Raw genomic sequence first — 19,540 nt, 5'->3', positions numbered from 1 at the left:
TGTTAGGCTTTGGAATGGGCTGCCCAGGGCAGTGGTGGAGGAGTCACCATCCCTGGAGGTCTTTAAAAGACATTTAGATGTAGAGCTTAGTGACATGGTTTAGTGGAGGACTGGTTAGTGTTAGGTCAGAGGTTGGACTCGGTGATCTTGGAGGTCTCTTCCAACCTAGACGATTCTGTGTTGGTCCTGTACAAACAAGTACCTGCTTTCGTGGAAATACAGCATAACATGTAGCTTCATACTATAAAAAGTTATTAAAAAGTTGTTAAGAATGTTTCAGACAGGTTTTAGCATTAGGTTATTAGCTACTATTCATTGTGCTCATACTGCAGTAATGTTACAGTGACTGAAGGATGTTGTAAAACTCATTTCTCACTTCTGCTGTCATACCAACACTTCATTTGTCCCTACAAATAAGAACTATAGATAAATAGTTATAGATAGTTTCATAAAGGAAAGTGAGATTTTTTTTAATAATTCATTAATTAGCATACAAGCTTTCAGAAGCTGGTAAGAGTTTCAATTGCCAGTAGGACTCGGAAATACAGGAGTGAACTTGAATCAGTAAAATACAAGGCTTAAAGGCAAGGGTTGACATTTGGCAAGTGATTTCATGCTCAGGAGGGGAACCAGTGAAGAGCTGGAGGCACAACCTGGTGCTTGCTGCGGGAACCCAGCGCTGCTGCTATCCAAGTCAGTTTCTTCTCAAGTTCAGCCCTGTAATACCTAGGCTCAAAGAATTGAACTTGTCAAATTTCAAGCATGTTGTCATTAACAGATCATCAAAGTGTAAGTGAAGACATCGTTTTTGCTGCCCGTAGATGTGCACAGCTTTTAGGAGAGCATAAGGGGCACCCTTGGTTTGGCTTCACAAGCAGTGATGAGGAGTCGAGGAGCAGTGGTTAAGCAGAACTGCAGGCCTCTGCTCTTACACGCTTCTGTCAGTATCTATGTGTTGAATTAAGATGAATGGTTTAGAAATGCTTTACCTAGGGATCAGGCATACATTCAGTATTTTCAATAGTCAAGTAGTTTTAAATTGCAAGATCTTTTTTTTCCATAATAATAGCATTTTCTGGTATATAGGTAGTTCAGGCAGAGATAGTATTATGCCATCATGTTACGTCTGCTCCGAAGTTCCTGGCTTTCCAAGCTATTCTCTTACTCAATAAGAGTTTTGAGAGAGAGACAATTATTTTAAAGGCCAACAGCACTTATTTCTCAGGATGTTATTCCACTTTTAAAGGGAAGTGATCTGAAATAGTTCACTAGTACATCTAATAGCTTGCTAGTTCATCTAAATAGTTACTCTATTGAGAAGTTAATGATTTATTTTTTAAATGTATGCTAGTGCCTAAATTCAGTATTTTTTTGTGTTAGAGTGGATTTGTGCATGTGTATTATAACAAGAGGGTCTTGTATATTCTCCTCTTCATACTTGCAGTACTTTACCAATGCTATTTTGAATCTTCAGGTCTCTCTGATGGGGAGCAGGTGCACTCTCACTGTGTCAGCATGGCTGTGTAACCCTGGAAGTTTATTTCATTCTCTCCTCATACCTTCTTTGTGAACCTGACTTATACTGAAATGTATTAACTATATTTGTGAGATATTTCAACAGCTAGATGAGGGTTATGCTTCAACATGTGGTCTGAAGAGCTAGCTGTTCAGGTGCTCTGTGTTCTGAATATTTGCCTCTTCATCCAAAGATTGGGATGTATTTGCCATTGCTGGTAGACTCGGTAGCTGTATGTGGACAATCTGTGTACAGGAATGTAATTGTGCAAATCCAGATTACAGTTTTTCGAAGTTAAAAACCCTGCCTTTGGAAAGATCTATAACTTGATCTTCGGAAAGAAATGAGGATCTTGAAGTGTGCTGTGGGCTACAGTCACAGCCTTTTGAAGAGGTTAGCATGGCAAAACATTTTTATTTCCCTAATGTAATGTCAGAAATATCCATTAGGCTTCATTCTGATGTGTTCAAATATACAAAGTTTTATTTAAAGGTGTAAAAATTCCCTCATGTAATTTCCCATTGTCATTTTAGGCAGGTATCCTTTCCTCATGGAATGCATCTTTTGAGTATTAAACTTTTCCTCAAGCTTTGTAGTGTTCCATTTAAACAGGATAAACGAGACCTTTCATAATCTCATGCATCCACCTGTTTAAATAGAACACCAGGGAATGTCTGTCCTTGAAATCCAGGAAAATAGTGTGAATCCTTTGCGTATTTTTTGACTGTCTCTTTATTCATGCTCTTGCACTGCAATAGGTTTCTGGGAATGATAGCAGTTCATTATCTTGCAAAATGAACAAGCTACACTTAGAATTTCAGTAGTGTTTTATTTCCCACTTCACGCAAATACATTATATAAATTGCCTGTGATTTAATATTTTAAAAGGATTGAAAGTCAGTAATATGAAAAATCTGTAAGGTAAAAATGAGTATTGTAAAAATACTGGAGATAATTAAAAATTGGAGGAACTTGGAACTTGTCATACCGCTCCCAGACAGTAATTCTCTACTGCCAACGTTTGGGTTGATTAGCTGTGAATATAAATGAAAAAAATTATGTACGTGTCATATATGAATATGCATAATAAACTCATATTATTTAAGATGGAAAGCTACATGAAGCAAACCAGATCATCCAAATTACATACTAAAACTGCATTCATCTATATTTTTGCTATATGACATCTCTTTGTATTCTTTGTTTTCCGGAAAAGTAAATTAGGAATGTTTTCATATAACATATAATCTCTACAAATTAATGATTCTGAATCCAAAAGCCAGGACCTGCATTTTGAAAACTGATATCTTAGGTAACATTAAAAATGCTCATCTGTTAATATGTGAAATCACAGTGAAGCCAGAGTGTTGCTTGTTAACTTAAAGACAGTTTGGAAAAAAAAAAAAAAGTTCCCTTCTCTGTCAAAAGCAGCAAGTTCTAGCCAGGGGAGTTACCTGAATATTGGGGTGTTTAAACTGAGTGTTGGATTAATATAAGCAGTTGGCCATTATGTACTTGACAAACTAACTCTGTTTAAGAAATTGTGTTTAAGAAATTAACTTGAGATTAAAAAATGTGAAATGAAAATAAAAGGACACTTTCTAAATATACTTATTCAGATAATTTATTTAGACTATATTTATGCAATGTATCTCTTCTAAGTTGCATAATTTATAGTTCTGTTAATTTAGGAATGAATGAGAAGAAAAATGTCAGAGCTTCCTGAGATGTGTGATTCATTAGGGTTTATCTACAATGTTTATGAGCTTATCAACATTTAAGACTTTACTAATGGCACTTCACGATAGACATAAACTTCAGGTGCAAGAGAGAATTACTGTAATAGGCTATTCTTCTATATAAAATGTGGCACTTGCAGTATCCTTCTTCTATGCTGCATCTAAGAGGATCTCAAAAACTTATAAACCAAACTAATACTCCTCTACTGCAGTCTTTTTAATATCTGTGATATAAATATTTACTGCATATAGACCTAGGTTATGGTGTTATATAAAATCACCAGTATTATCAAATACGTAATATGCTTTTCTGTAAACGTGTCAACTATGTCTTGCTGAAAATGCCTAATGATACCTGAATTAATGGCATCAGCCTCTAGCCAACTCAAGCACAAATGGTTGGTCTATAACTGATACTTCCACAGGAGTGGAATTGCTTCATACAGTGATGGAGTTGGCATCAGGGAGTGATTTTGTTTACAGTTCATAATTTGTACTAACCTGAGTTCTTATGTATAATGCAAAATGGGCCAGCAGCTCCATGTTAAAAGAAACACAGCTTTTGAGTGTGGATGAAGGTAATTATCAAAATGTAATTCAGACTTGGTCATGAATGAGAATAAATCTAAATAAGGCAGCTGTATCTTGCAGTTTTATTCAATTTATGACACAGCTAAGAACAGAAATAAGATACTGCACTTTCTTAGAGCCTTTCTCAGTATGAGGGAACCTGTATGTAATTTTTATGCATACTATTAGAGTGTGTCTGTGTTTTTTGCCCATGTATCTCTAACAATGAGCATCTCCACCTTGCTGCAATCAAATAAATTCTTGTATTTGACAGTGTTCTTCCAGCTGAGGTACCTAGTATCAATGCATGATGAAACATATTTTGTGGCTCATCTTAAACTATGTGGCATTTATCTGTGTCCACATTGTACTTTTAGTAATAAATCTTCTATTTTTTTTAAATCTTCCTCTAACAAAATCATAAGCTTGGCTTTAAAACTCTTCTTTTACCCTATGGTTATTTTACATGTGAGGAATTTTATAAAGGGAAAAAAATAATCTTGAATAGGAACTGTGTAGACACAATATGGTCATCATATGGATACATAGAGCAAAGTGATAAAGTTAGCAGTGGAGAGAGAATTTTTGAAGCGTAAAACAGGCTAACTCTTCAAAATAATGCTTCCTCTTAGCCTCTCCTCATTTTAATTCACCATTTCCAGTAGCTCTGTGATTGAAGGTACTAAAAGACAAAGGCTTCCCAGATACTTGTACATCTTATGCTGGGTTTCAGTGCTCACTGTGCTTAGTCGCCTGTGGGGCAATAAAACCACTGCAGGCTGGCTGTGAGGAGCAACAAGCAGATGAGCAGATTGTTCTTTTCAGCCTTCTGAGTAAAACAATGGACTATAAAACTAACGTTGATGATGCACAGGGAAACTTACCTGGGATGAAATAGGACATGAGGGAAAGGTTTGTAAGTTTTGCCTCTTTAATTTGGAGCTGAAGATGACTAGATCGTAAGTGCCTACCCAGAGTTGGTCCCTGCAGTATGTTCTTTGAAAGCTGAAATTTGAAAATAAAAAATCTCAAACAGCAGGATTTTCTCTATTTTATATCTATGTCAGTAAAATTTTATTGGAAACATTATATGATTTTTAGGACAAGGAAAATGGACAGGGAGTAGGAGATTTAGTCAAAAGCCTGTAAACCTCCTGTGCATCACCACCTTGTGTTTGATATTTATTTGTGCATGCATTCACAAGTATAAATAGTTGTAAAATCTTCAGCATTGCTTAAGAGAGTTTTTGTCACCCCTAATAAGTGAACAGCTTCTTACGCTCTTGAGACTACCCAAGGGACAGTGTACACAATGGGGGAGCTGAAAGAGAGAGAAATGACCCAAGGCTGGCTTCTGCCCTGCTGAAGGTTTAAAACTGCAAGGAAAATAAGTGGTGCTGCTTTTATATCCAATAGATCAAAACAAATACTGGAGGCTGAGGGAGAAACGATATGATTCTTGCTGTTCTGTAAGTTTTTCTAAATACTTAAAGTATTAAACTTACTTTAAGATTTTGTACAACTTCCTGGCAGCAGGAGTTGACGTGGAATTATACAGAGGTAAGATCCCATTTGTAGAAAGCTCTGCAACCTTGTGTTATACAATGGTTGTAACAAGGAAAAAATACAGTTAATTTCCTCATATATCTTCAGCTGTCTTGTTTCTGAATGTTAATTTTTTTCTTTTGGGACCATTTCTAATATTTCCAAACCTATAAGCATCTTGTAATAATATCATTTTTCAAATTATGCTGCCATTGAGAGTTTTCCTATTTGCATGTAGAATTTACGTGAATCCAGAGACTAGAAGGAGAGACTATTCGGACAATAGTTAGCTTTTTCATTACAAAAAGGACCATAATTTGCAAATCCAATGGAGAAATTACTATTGCAAGTCCCTCTGTCTCAATGAAAGCCCAAAAGTGTTCATTTTGCAGAGCTATAAAGCTTCCATTTTTAGCAAGAACTGCAGAATAATGAAAAGTCTCAAAGCAGCGAGCTGAAAATCACATTTCTTCAGTTACTTTTCCAAAGTAGCCCCACTAAGAGATATATTTCAAAATTAGTATTTTATATGTGATGGTATAGGTACACATTCCCAAATCTAATTTTGGGTTATCAAACCTGAAAATATATATCTAGTTATGTCTATATACATAATCATTATATTCTCCTACATTTTAAGATTGTTATTATTTAAAATTATTTGGTCCAAAACTCAAAAGCAACCTGAGGAGAGGAGGTGGTGTCATTCTGCCTTTTACTGAGCTGTGAGCACTGCGTACCAACTTGGTACTGGTCCTAGAGCTCCACTGGCATCTGCTCATCTCCAACCCCAAAGTGAACCCACGTCTTCTGCACCACCCTTCTGCTGTCCCCCAGAGGTTCATTTCAAGCTCTCCCCTGTGCCAGCTGTTGCAGTACCGTTGTTTATTAGCAGTATAGATCCAGACTATTTTTGCTGACAGGCTTCAGTTCATAGAGCTTGTCACACGTCTTCATCCACTTTCATCTGATATAAGGTTGTCACTGGTTCTGGCTGGCATCTGCCACCACCAGCTCTTGGCTGTGGTGGCACATGGAAGGACACGTGTATCTTCCAGTGCTTCCACGTTCTGCGCTCAGGAGTCTGCTGAGAATTTCCTTGATCCCTCCAGAAATTAAATTGTGAAAGACAGCATATGGCCTGGTTGCTTGTCTCGGGGCGGGCACCGCAGAACGGAGTTAATAGATGGACCCAACAGGTTCCTCCTCTCTACAGGTAGAGGTTTTGGTGCCAGTCACATCTAATCAATTTTATAAAGGAATGAGCAAAGGGAAGTTTTATCCTTCTGACTCTGCGGGCAGAACTCTGTGTTCTTTCCAGAGATGTTTGGCTGCAGGTGCACATCCTTCAATGTCTCCGTTCAGATCAGGGTGGTGTTTTTGAAGTGAGTCTCCTCATTGTCCTCGCTTACGGTGCTTTGATTTGGGAGCGCTCTTAAGTGTGTTGCAGCCACTAGCAAAATTTAGACCAAGACCAGAGGAGAGCTGGTTTTATTAGCAGACCACTCTGAAACGCAGCAGCTTTGCCATCTATTTCTGTATCGTCCACCACCCTGGCTGCTTGCATGGACTCAACCTTGCTGCCCTTGCCATCAGAAGCTGAGAGAGAGTCTTACAAACCCTTTACAGTCAGTGGGAGTCATTTTCAGATCCCTTCCCTCATTCAGTGTTGGGCTCTGCATCCCAGAAGTGATACAAAAGTAAAATCCAGTGTCTCAGGTATGCAGCTGAACAGTTTGGGAGGGATGGAGGAGTATGTACAGATCTGCGCCTGGAGCTCATCTTAGCCATGGGCAAAGCAGGTAGTGGGTTAAAGCAGCAACGAAGGCCAGGAGCAGCAACGAAGCAGAGATTCTCCATCCAGCTGCTCTTGACAAAGGAGCTGAGGAGGTGGCAGCGCTGCCTGGCTCTCTGCTCCCTGCATTTATTCACCTCGCTGGCCCTGCTGGGAAGTCTCGAGCTGCTTCTGGATTTCTAAACAGTAAACTACCAAACGGCCCTGTTCTGATATAATAGTGCCTGTGGGGTTAAGGAAACCCTGAATTGAACTGAGGATCAGGTGAAAAAAGGCAAGCGGCAAAAATGTAATCACCGAGGCTGGAAGATTTGCCAAATTTGCTCCAAGTGTAGCTTATGTCATCTCGGCGCCTGGTGCCAGAGCTGGAGCCATTAGGGTAATGCTGGGGAACTGCTTGTGACTTAGATCATCAGGCTTTGTTCCAGGTTTCGCCGTGTTGATAGAGAAATTCAACACTGAGGCTGGTTTGGTTTTAATGTCAAAAACTCATTGATTTTAAATCGGTGATTTAAAATTGACAAGCAGAAAATTTGTATTTACACCACTGATTTTAACACGCGTTGTGTAAGCACAACCCAACCGTTCTGCCTCCCTTCTGGGAGGCTTTTAGAGCACATAGCAGTATGCAGTCTGTTTGCAAAGCATTTCCTTGAATTAACCAAAAACCTGATAATTCAGTACATGTGCACATGTGCATTGGGATAATTTATATACCTTAGTGCACATTGAGTGAATTGGGTTTTATGTCTTTTATAGTGTCCAAATATTCACTCACAATGTGTGTCAGGCTGCATTTGACTGCAAATTGGCATTCACTTAAGAGATGTAAAAACATTTTGGAATAGGTTTTTATTATTTAAACAAAATTATCAGATATGTGCGCAGTAGATACAAATATTTAGTCTTCGATTTTAATAAATATTCACATATTTATATAAACACATGTGGGAGATGTACGTTTTATCCCTTCAGGCAGAGGAAGGAACTGAAGCCAGTTCCCTTTTTCCTGTGCGAGTACGCTCACACGTGTATGTATATAAATAAACAGTGAGTCACCCTTTTATATATAACATACAGTTCTGTTCCCCACACTTATAGCACATACACTCTTCTTAAAAGCAGAGCGACTTTCCTGAAAATTACAAGTAGGTTTTTAAATTAAATTTAAAATGGATTATTTCAGAAACTAATATCTGGCAGTTTTTTTATTTTTTTTCTTCTCTTGAATGATTTAATTAACAGTATAATACAGTTTCCTCACACTTTGTGCATAACGAGGTCTCACTGTAAAGTGTTTTTACAGAGTTCAGTGAGCTGCCTAATGCTCTCGTTTTCTGCTGCCTCCACCCTGATGCAACCAGAAGTCACCCTACTGCCTGATAGAGCCTGGGGCATGGTTGGGAAGCAGTGACTATTTTCACTAAGGGAAATAATGCCGATGTTTCCAAATAATAAAGCAGTACTATGGCAGGAAAAAAAAATAGACAAAAATAAAGCAGTATATGTGGAGGGAGGAGTGGGGTCCTAGGGTGGGTTCTGAGCTGAGTGTTAGCATTCAGGAACAACACTTTGGGAGCTACAGAAAATAAGCTGGTAGTGCTATCAGTTTAATTACTTACAGCATCAAAAAACAAAAAAATCCTAGTATTGTACTTGCATTGTTAGAAAAGGGAGGGAGAAGAAAACAGCATATTGTTCTGCTGCTGTTCCTATCCGTGCTGCATCTGCATCCTGAATACTGCATGCAGTCATCTCTCCCCCGTGTAAACAGCCATGCGGCAGAACAGAAGGTCCAGCAAGGTGCACAAAAATGATGAACAACTTCTGTGTGAGCAACAAGTAGATGAGGACTGGTCCCGTTGCAAAGGAGGGCTGTGCAAAGATGTATATAAAATCATGAACACTACAGAGGAGACAAGTAGGGAGGAACTACAGGACGCCCACTGAACCTAGTGCAGGGCAGATTCAAAGTCAGCAGAAGAAGCTCATTCATCCCACAACAAGTAGCTGTGGAACCGCTTGCCTTGGAATATTTTGGTGCAAACATTTTCATCAATTCAAAAAGTAACTAGATAAATTCACAGAAAATAAGGCTGCTAGGTGTGAAGGCAGTGTCTTATTTAGGAATTCCAGGAGCCAAAATCTACCGAAAATGGGTGGAGAATTTTAGAAAAGGCATCACCATATGTCTTCCCTTTTCTTAAGCTCTCCCACGTTTCTTCTTCAGATTATAACATGGTTCTCTATATGTTATTGCATGGAAGGTACTTATTATTTCAAATCTGTTTATTAAACTGACAGAAAAAATGTGACAAGAACAGAAACATCTAATATTACCAAAGACATTAGGCAGCTTGTCAGTGGAGAGGTAAACGTACAGCATTTCATTCAGTAGTAGTAATAAAATTAATAGTATACCATAAAACAATGAATGCTAAATTATCAGGTTTCTGCCTTTGCAATATATTTTGCTGAAAATATTTTTAAGACTAGAGCAAAAGAATGTATAGGTTTTGATTTTTGGTTGAACTGGTAAACAATATATGGTTTCCAAGAAGTTATTGTGGGCCATTAGAGCAGCAATCCCTGAATCAAGAATGCATTTCACACAGCACAGGAACTGTTCCAGCTTGTAGAATCAAAGGTTTATTTTCCAACAGTATTTTTGAATAAGTTTTCAAAATTTATTATTAGAATTTGAAAAGAGCTTTTAGAAGTAGGGATTTCAAAAAAATCAGAACCACTCACACTTGTTCTGGATCTCCAGCCTTTTCAGTGTTGAGATACTGAGCCCACACATGTAACGACATGTAACCAACTCCTTTAAAAGTGGTAGGTTATTTGTGTTAACTCCCAAATTAAAAAAAAAAAAAAAGGAAAAAAAAAAAAACACTTATTTTTTCTATGTAAAATCAGGTCGGATTTCAGATTAAACAGAATGTTGAACCAGACTGTACATGAAAGGCAGTGACCACTGGCAAGTATTAAGGAAAGGGTGATGTTTAGAGCATTCCTTCTGTCTGTAGGCTTCCAGGTCCTGGTAACACAAATTAGAGGTTATGGGTTATTTTCAGTTTTTCCATGCAGTTCTGTGCTCTTGCCACCTGTTTTCAAGTTATTTTCATACATACTCCTCCACTCCACATTCTTCCCTGTTGAGATGTGTAAATTCATGTCAGACTTTGAATGTTATTACATGTATTAAGCCATTCTATATGTTGAGAATGGTAAAAGTAACTGTTAACACTCATACTGTCTGGTGGTTCTGATCTGGTGAGTGGTGAGCAGGTACCTGCTGCCAGCTTTACGGACCTTTTTAGGGAATTTTCCAAGATGGTATATGCTACGGAAGTAGGGAGCCCTATAGTCTTTCATCCCTGCAAGTCCTATAGTGTTTCTATCACCAAAATAGTGGTCTTCACCTTGAACTTCCTGGGGTCATGGGTTTTAAATCAGAGACCTAAAGATTCTTTTCCTTTAAACACCGTGTTTGAATTTGAGTAAACTTATGCAATGTGGCTTCCTAGCTGTATTCAACCAGTTAAATAATATATTTCTCTATTTTAGCATCTCAATCAATGTTCCATTTGAATATATATTTTTTTAATTAGAATTATGCAACATCATATGTCTTCCTTGCATTTAGGACTACACAAATCCAGAAAGCAAGGCTCATTTTCTGCAATCCATTTCGCAGTTGTTTCCTCTTAAAGAAGTGAAAGCTTCAACTACAGACACTCATTTATAGTTTAAGAATCAGGGTACGTAATAAGAAAGTGATCAACAACACCAAAAAAGTAATTATGGTTCATAAAATATATTTTTCATGTTTTTTATTATTTCATCTTTATTACAGAACAGAGGTAGTAATGATATTAAAAAATTATGTTTTTTGAGTAAATATTTAGTTTCCATATAATGTTGAAAACGGGGTCGCCTTTTCTATTCATCTGTGGAGGTAAAGCTGAAATTGATGATGAAACTGTTTAATGAATGTGATGATGTAAATGTTTAGGTTAAGGTGCACATCCATAGGATGGATAGGATAGGCCCATATGTCCATGACACGTTGCACATGCTGGTCTGGTGACCTGTTCTCGGCAGCTTGCAGCCAGGGCACGTGATCCCTGCCAGACAGCCTCACATACGGCTGTGGAGATGCTGAGTGCTATGCAGGCTTGTTCTCTGTGATTCTGGTTGAGTTATTTTGTGTAGGTAGAGACTCCTTTGCAGTGGCATTAGCTAAAGGTAAATATGACTGAACTTCTGAAACATTTGTAGTTTCTTCATTGAAAAGCTATAACTGCTCTTCTGAGCGAGGTTTTCTTCTTACATGTATATTTTGTTTCCTGCATGGGATATTTGGCCAAATTAGAAGTCTCTTGAAATCATCATTCATGTACACTCAGTGGAACTTGTTTCAGGTGTTGTAAGCAGTAGTCTCTACATACTGCTTTTCCATTTAGTGTATTTAAATCTCTGACCAAAAAAGGTTTAATTAAAATGTATTCCTCCCAACTGTAGTTGTCATCATGATGCCAGGCACCACATGTGGCTGGTGAGCTCGTTTTCCTTGTCTCTTAGTGGTGGCTCTTCTGAGGAAACAGAACGCAAGAAGCAAACCCACAAAATAGTTTGCAGGTAGGGAAGACCTAAATTTGGCTATGGGATTGAAGAGGCAAGAGCAGGGAGAGGGAGTGCAGCCACCCCTGGAGCCCAGTGGAGGATGCCCTCCTGCCAGGTTTTCTTTAATGTCTTCAAAGAGCTGTAAAACATCTTGCCAAAACACGTCTGAAGCAAATGAAAGCTTGCAGCCTGCTACTGCCATCACTTTGTCTCCTTGTTCAACAGGAGGAGATCTGCCTTGCTAGTTTAAGCTTTCATAGAGTCACAGAACATCCCAGGTTGGACGGGGCCCACAAGGATCATCGAGTCCAACTCCTGGGTCCATGCAGGACCACCCCAAAAACCAGACCCTGTGTCTGAGAACGTTGTCCAAACGCTTCTTGAGCTCCAGCAGCTCGGTGCCGTGACCACTGCCCTGGGTAACCTCTCCCAGTGACCGACCACCCTCTGGGTGCAGAACGTTTCCCTAACCCCCATCCTGACCCTCCCCTGTCCCAGCTCCATGCCGTCCCCTCGGGTCCTGTCGTTGTCCCCAGAGAGCAGAGCTCAGCGCCTGCCCCTCCGCTCCCCTCGTGAGGGAGCTGCAGGCCGCCATGAGGCCTCCCCTCAGCCTGCTCTGCTCGGGGCTGAGCAAACCCAGGCCCCTCACATGTCTTCTCCTCTAGATCCTTTGCCATATTTGAAGCCCTCCCGTGGAGGCTCTCTACCAGCTTTATGCCCTCCCTGGAGCACCCCAGGGCACACGGCTGGCTCATGGCCAGCTGGCCTCCAGCACAGCCCCCAGGCCCCTTTCCGCGGGGCTGCTCTCCAGCCTCTCGCCCCCAGCCTGTGCGTGCAGCCGGGGTTGCCCCTTGCCAGGTGCAGAATCCGGCACTTGCTCTTGTTAAATTTCATGAGGCTGGAGATTGCCCAGCCCTCTAATTTGTCAAAACCTCCCTGCAAGGCCTCTCTACGTAGCCTCAAGGGAGGGCATGCCATGGAGGCATCAGAGTGGTACGAGGTAATGGGATTTTAATTTTAATTAGCTAAAAATACAGTAAATTACAGAGTTTGATAGTTTTTAAGCCGTCGTTTCTATTAAAGAATATTAATATATTATTTGAAATCAAACACTTGACTTTGAAAGTCAAGCATTCGCAAAAAGTTGGAAAATGTCAGAATGGAGATTGTTCAAATGGTTTTAATTTGTCCCTTGCATGTATGCATAATGATAAGATCTTTAATTATGTGATCACATAAATTTTTCGCAGGAGGAATGGTGCCCGGAGAATGAATCAGGGATGTTTATTAAAGGAAGCCGTTGTCTCCAGAACCCTGGCCTTAATTGCTGCAAAGCGTAGTAATTTAAGTAGAGGACTGCAGGAAGCAAAAGCAGGCTCTCCAAGGCACCTGAAAGCACCACTGGAAAACTGGATTTCGTTCTCAACTTGCAGAGTTGTTAGAAGATCCCGTATTTATATGATCTCTGTTGCCAGGTGCTATCGCACAGTGACCCAGCAACCTGGGCCCAGAGCACAGCTGCATCAGGAATGAACCCGAGTGTGCTTTGAATATACAAAATGCTATAAAAATGAAAAGTAGGGCCCAAAAGGCCTTAGACTGACATGCTAATGCCAAAATTGCTGAAAGAATAGTCTCATTTTGAAGTAGACAGTTTCTTGTCTGTAACATGGAAATACCATCACCCCGCTACTGCTAAATTAATTAACTGCTTTGAAGCATTCGTGCTGAATGCCTTGGAGGGAAATACCTAATGTATAACGAGGAATCTGATTTTGGCCAACTTCCTGTAAATGAGGCTTTAGGAACACTGCTGTAATGTGTTCCTCAGAAGGTATAACACGTTACACAAATGTGTCGTTTTTTGTAATCTGAAAAAATGAGGCAGGATCCTACCAGCACTTTGGTTCACAGAATCACAGAATGGCTGAGGGTGAGGAGGATGAGTTTTAAACTTTGCTGAATTAGCACATGCGAGTGTGGCGAGACTGTATGAAAATGTTTCAAAGTAAATAGAACTATGATCAATAGATTGTATTTAAATATTTAAAAATACACGATGAAGAAGAGACAGTTTTTCTCTATAAGTATAATTCTTCAGGACAGACTTTCTGATTATTTTTTCATCTTCCCTACAAAGATTATACACTTTAAACCTAATATAAAGAATTCCACTTAATTTCCCAAACTAAACAGGGATTTTTTTTTATTCAAATAGTAGTTATCTCAGTAACTGAATTCTGCGCATAAGCATAAAAATCTGCATATATATTGTGGTTGAATTTTGATCCCTGCCCTTACTGATCTCCTTTACATGTGACAAAGGTAAATATGATCGTGTTTTATATTCATACTCCTCTATGTCTGAGCATCACAGTAAAACCAAGTTAAGACAACATGATAAAACATTTTTTTCATTTTCTCCTTCTATTTTTTGTCTCTTCTTAACCTTTTTAAAACTTACATTTACCATTTTTCAGGCAAATAAATTCATATATCTCTTCTTTGGTGAGGGTATGTGTGTTTTATCTGTCACACAATGTTACCACATCCCTTACAGTATCTATTTTACTTTGCAAAATCTGTTAGAAAATATTGAGTATCAATTTATTGATAGAAATGGACCAAATACTAGTATTTAGGCGATTTGCCTAAATTTGTTGTCTTAGAAAAGTGTGATACTATCAATGGTGGTGTATATTAGATTTTTCAAATAATGCTATGTGTATGAAATATGGAAACGTGGAATGATTATTTTAGATTCAAAATGTTCTTTTGTCATGCTTATGCATATTTTAGATGGGACATTTTTCTCCCAAATGGGGAGGAAATGAGATAGTAGCTTGTCAATTCATAATATTACTCACTTTCCCCGCTTAAATGCATTTTTAAATGACTAGAATGTCTACTTTAAAAAAAAAGGAAAGAAAAAAAAAAAGAGAACTAACTTCAGGAGAGCAGGAGTCTGGTGTCCTATTTATCTACTTTAATAGGCAGGATTTCACATGAAAGAATGAGTCTATCTTCTGGTGTGCTAACAGTGACAGTAGTCAGGGACTGTAAAGTAGTGTGACTGCATTACAGCTGTGGTTCTCCTAACCATTGGAGTGCCACAGCCAAGACAAGTCTTTACATTATTCCCCGGTAAATGTATTCTCGTTATTAAACTGCATTTTAAAACATTACAGTAAGAAGTTCAAACTTGACATTGAAGAAGTAATGCATTTATAGATATTCGATAAATGTTTAATGTTTTTTTCACTTTAACTTCCATATGAATAACAAGACATTCCAACAGATTGTGAAAATATTTTTTTCTTAATAAATAATCCTTACAGTTTAAAGTGAAATGTTTAAAACCAATCATTTGTGCTCACAAATTAGGACTGTTTTAATAGTCATCTGCTCCCATACTACAGAAATGTAATATCATTGTGCAAGACTTTTACAACATGGTCTCCATGATGAAAAAGCATACTTACTACCTTTTTGTGGTAGAGGGTAAAAATGTTTCCTTTCTAAGTCCCCTCTGAGATTTTTGCATTCGCATGATTATGGTAGTGTCATCTTCAGGTGTATCTGCGAGAGCATTTTAGCTTGTATCAGGAACACTTCAGTACTTCTGAATCAAGTCTCCTTATTGTTCCCATTTATGTCTCCTTGATTCACGTGCCTGGAGGTGGAACTGGTTGCAGGAAAAGCCAGGCATTGAAGATGCACCTCACTGCAGCCAGGAGCCTGCTCCCTGGGACTAGCTTCAGCAAAGTGCGCTCAGCCTGGGGTCGCCTGGTCTTCTGTAGCAGTCGTGTCACTGCAGTTGTTCTCCTGCGAACAGCCCATCGTCCTCTGTCTGTGACAAAACGTGCAGTAAATGGTGCTTAGCAGTATCAAGTATTTCATGGACTGTTGAGCAGTCCATGATAGGAAACGTAGCATTGCTGTTCTCCAAGCTGGAATGATCCAGCTGGAGGCCTGATGCCTCAGTGTGGCCCAGAAGGCAGCTCTGGAGTCGTGTACTGCCTTTCCTCGTGCAGCCTGATGCAGGGTGTGCAGGAGTGAGGGACACCATAATTCCTGGCAGTGCTGGGAGTCCTGCAGCTGGCAGTTTTGTTCTGGTGTGCCGCCGTTAAGTCCAGGTTGCTCTCAAGCCTCTTCCATCCACACAGGGAAAGAAGAAATAATGTGACTTCACAGAGGTGCCCCAGATATAGCATCTGGCCACAATACTGAAAGCTTTGAACCTTTGTGCTGTAAATTAAGAGTATATTGATCAGCATTTTGTTCTTTGTCTGTCCACAGTCACCAATTATAATAATGTGGTAGAAGCAAACTCAGATTCAGACGACGAAGATAAATTGCATATAGTGGAAGAAGAAAGTGTAACTGATGCAGCAGACTGTGATGCGAGTGTGCCAGAAGATGACTTGCCAACAGACCATACAGTATTACCAGAAAACAGTGAACGAGAAGGGAGCACAAACAGTTGCTGGGAAGATGAAGGTATGTTCATTTTCACTGATGATGCTATGTAGAGTGATATTTCTAGAAAGAAGACTTGATGGAATTTCTTGGTTACTTTATTACTGGAATGATTGGAAGACATAAACATGGAGTATTCACAATCAAGTAAGAATCAGTTTTTCTAACATATTCATTATGTTAAAATTTATTTTCCTTATTCAGTGTTTGAAGCAGATTCCAAGATATATTCAGTGCATTTGCATAGTTAAGGAGGAGCTTCCAATTTGTGGATGCTACATTCTTAAGAGTGATCAGAGAGTAATTGCTTGCAGTTTTTCCAAGTCTTATTGCATGGCAGGCCTCTGCCACAGCTCCCAATAAGAGCCATGATTTTCCCAGCTGGGTCTTAGGGACTAAGGAGTCAGCCAAAAACATGAAAGAAAATAATATTCAGATGTAAATTTCTGCCTGTGAGCTGCTTCTGCCTTTTCCTTCACAAAAGATAGCCGGGGAAAAAAAAAAAAAAAAGTATAGATTATATAGATTATTGGTTATATTGGATATCTTACTCAGAATGATTCCATGTTTTGTAAACACTGTCAGGAGGTATGTGTTGTACATATTATGCAGCAGCCTTAGAAGCAGAAAATTTGAGGCAAAAAGGAAATGGGCCTTTTTTTTTTTTTTCCTGTGGGATTAGATACTGAATTTCATAATATCACACAGCATGCTTATGTTCGAGCCAAATTGGGGTAAATGCAAACATTTCTAGAATTTATTGTGGAATTTGTCCTTAATTCCCTGAAAGATGCAGAATATTTTCAGGTATGTCACTGTCTGTGGCTGAACTCCAACCACAATTCTTTAGCATCCACCTTGTTGAAACTTGTGATTTAAGATCAGGTTATGGCCTCACATCTAAATAAACTGAAAGCAGTCATTTGGTCACTAGCTGCAGCCCAGCTGAGAGCGAGCAGCTGAGAGTTCAAAGAATAGCATCAACTCAGCCAGCTTTTACAGGGCTGCTGTTGCCAAGATATGCTGTGCAGTGAAATGAGTAATTTGGAGCTAAATGATTAGATAGAGAATTTTCTTGGTTCTCCTGCAAAATCTTTGTTCTGCTGCAGGTTATATATAAGGGGAATTGCAGTTACATAAAAATGGGCTGTTTGTATTTCTTGAACTGCTCAGACATGGGTGTAGGAAGCCTGAAGTATGGACTGGGAAACAGCACTGGGGCCCAGAGGTGATGGATGAAGACCCTTGGGCTAAGGGGTGGACTAAACGTTTCGTGGAGCTATACATACAGGTAGCTACACCACAGCATCTTGCCTCAGGCAGCCTCTGGAGATTTTCAGAGCTCTAGATAGGTAACAATATCTTTTTTGACTTCCTATTTCAAATGTTTCATTTTTAACCTTTTAAAATTTGTCTCCTTAAAATGAAGCATTTGAACCAAATCCGACTGTAATTGTGTTGCAAGAATCAGATGGCGTTTTCTCTGCCATGGTCGTTGGTTACTCAGCCAGGCTTCCATCACTGTTCAGACAGACAAAAGATTTAAACAACTGTCTTGCTAAAATTACCATAAATTTCTTACGTAAAAATTTTATGTTCTGAAGTCTCTCTTATAGCAGTCTGAAGGTTTTTTATTTGCTTCTAAGTTGTTTTCTTTTTTAAATGAATTGTTTGAACTTCTGGCGAAGGCTGCATGAGAAAAAAATGAGGGTTAAATTAGGTTTTATAGAGCTTTGATTTTCTATGGTAAAGCTCTATTTACTTTTTTATGGCCTTCATAGAAAGAAAGGTGCAAGCTGAAAATCACATCATCTGTCTTGGTTCTACACTAGAACTCTTAAGAGAAGGGTATTGCATACGTGATCTTCATCTTAAAGGGAAAGGTGCTGGGGTAGGTGTCCGTGCAACACTAAGACTGTCATCAAGACTAACAATTATTTTTGGAAAACATACACTACAGCAGTCGTAGTGGGTTGGGTTTCATCACCAAAGTAGTACTGAAAGTCACTAGTTTTAGTTGGACCTGACAGAACGGCTTTTTTTACATCTATATTCTGTTCACAAACGCACCAGAATAGAAACAACGCAACGTAACATTTCTTTATCAGATCAGTTTCCTTCCGTTTCCAGTCATTCTAACTGAACTTCTCGAAGACCTTCAGAACAGGTGTTTTAAATATAAGGTGTGTATCTCCAGAGGTTTAACTGAAGCAGTCGTACGAGCTTGAAAAAGTGAACCACGTGTATCCGGCACAAGTTGCTGGCCATGTGCCAGCATTCATGTGCGCAGCGATCCTCTACTGTGATCTCTTTTGCCTTAGTTTGAAGTAAAACCTACACTGCAATTAAAAAAATAAAAAGAAAAAAAAAAAAAGCAAAGGTCAAACCCTATTGACTTATATTAATGAAAAAGTATTAGTTATGTATTGTAAGTATTTAGGAAATGTAGAGATCTCAGGCCTGGAACTAAGATAACTTTGAAAAATTGAACATTTTAAAAAAATTGCCCAGACCATGAAATAAACTTTAAAAATTAGTGAAATTATGTTTTAGGTGTAAGGTCCTTCTGGAACCCAAGAATTCCTTTAACATACAAAATGTTAGGTTAAACTTCCGTGCTGTAATATAGATTGTGCTCCCTCAGTGTGATGGATCGCTGATGAAGGTTGCTGCACTATTTTGCTTTAGTTTCATTTGGGGGGAGGCCCAAAAGTGTGGTGTCTTGATCAGGTTTTTACTCACAGGAGCAAACAGCCGAATTTAAACTAGACACGCTTTTGATGGGCTTTGTAATTTATTCCCTTCTCTGAAGATAACACTGTGGCAGAAATTTCAGTGAAGTTTGCCTTTCTGCCTACACCCCAAATTTCCATTTTGCGAGCAGCAGAAATACATTCAGTTACCTTATCCACATAAAGATCTTCACTGTCAGCCTGTGATGCAGTGGCAGCGCCCTGCAGGTTCACTGGCAGCGTACGCTGGTGCCTGTGACCTGAGAGTTACTGGCATTTGGCTGGAGGAAGTCCCACCCTATCTCTAAGCAGCTGCTGGTAAGAAATGGTTAGATATGGAGAAAAACAGAGCTGAGCAGAGCTATCAGAAGGAGCGATGGGAGCTCCAGGCACTCCTTGCTGACCGTGAAGGGAAGCCTTGCCTCACCTGATCCTGGCTCCCGGATGACTGGCTAGGTCAGAGTTGATGACTACCAAGTGCTACAGAGATGTTCAAGAGCATGGCTGTCTGTCCTTATTTCCAAATAGCACGAGG

At 39.2% G+C, this 19,540-nt stretch overlaps 1 protein-coding gene across 4 annotated transcripts in view; it reads left to right on the top strand.

Moving 5' to 3' along the window:
- Positions 1–19,540, top strand: part of ZEB1 (zinc finger E-box binding homeobox 1) — a 125,327-nt gene that overhangs the window by 80,424 nt on the left and 25,363 nt on the right. For all 4 annotated transcript variants that reach the window (XM_068673590.1, XM_068673587.1, XM_068673588.1 and 1 more), the window contains one exon: positions 16,094–16,294. In XM_068673590.1, the coding sequence (XP_068529691.1) occupies positions 16,094–16,294 (201 nt within the window). The remainder of the gene's footprint in view (positions 1–16,093; positions 16,295–19,540) is intronic.

This window comes from Anas acuta, chromosome 2 (assembly GCF_963932015.1).
Source record: "Anas acuta chromosome 2, bAnaAcu1.1, whole genome shotgun sequence".
Lineage (NCBI taxonomy): Eukaryota > Metazoa > Chordata > Aves > Anseriformes > Anatidae > Anas > Anas acuta.
This window is presented reverse-complemented; position numbering and strand designations above follow the sequence as displayed.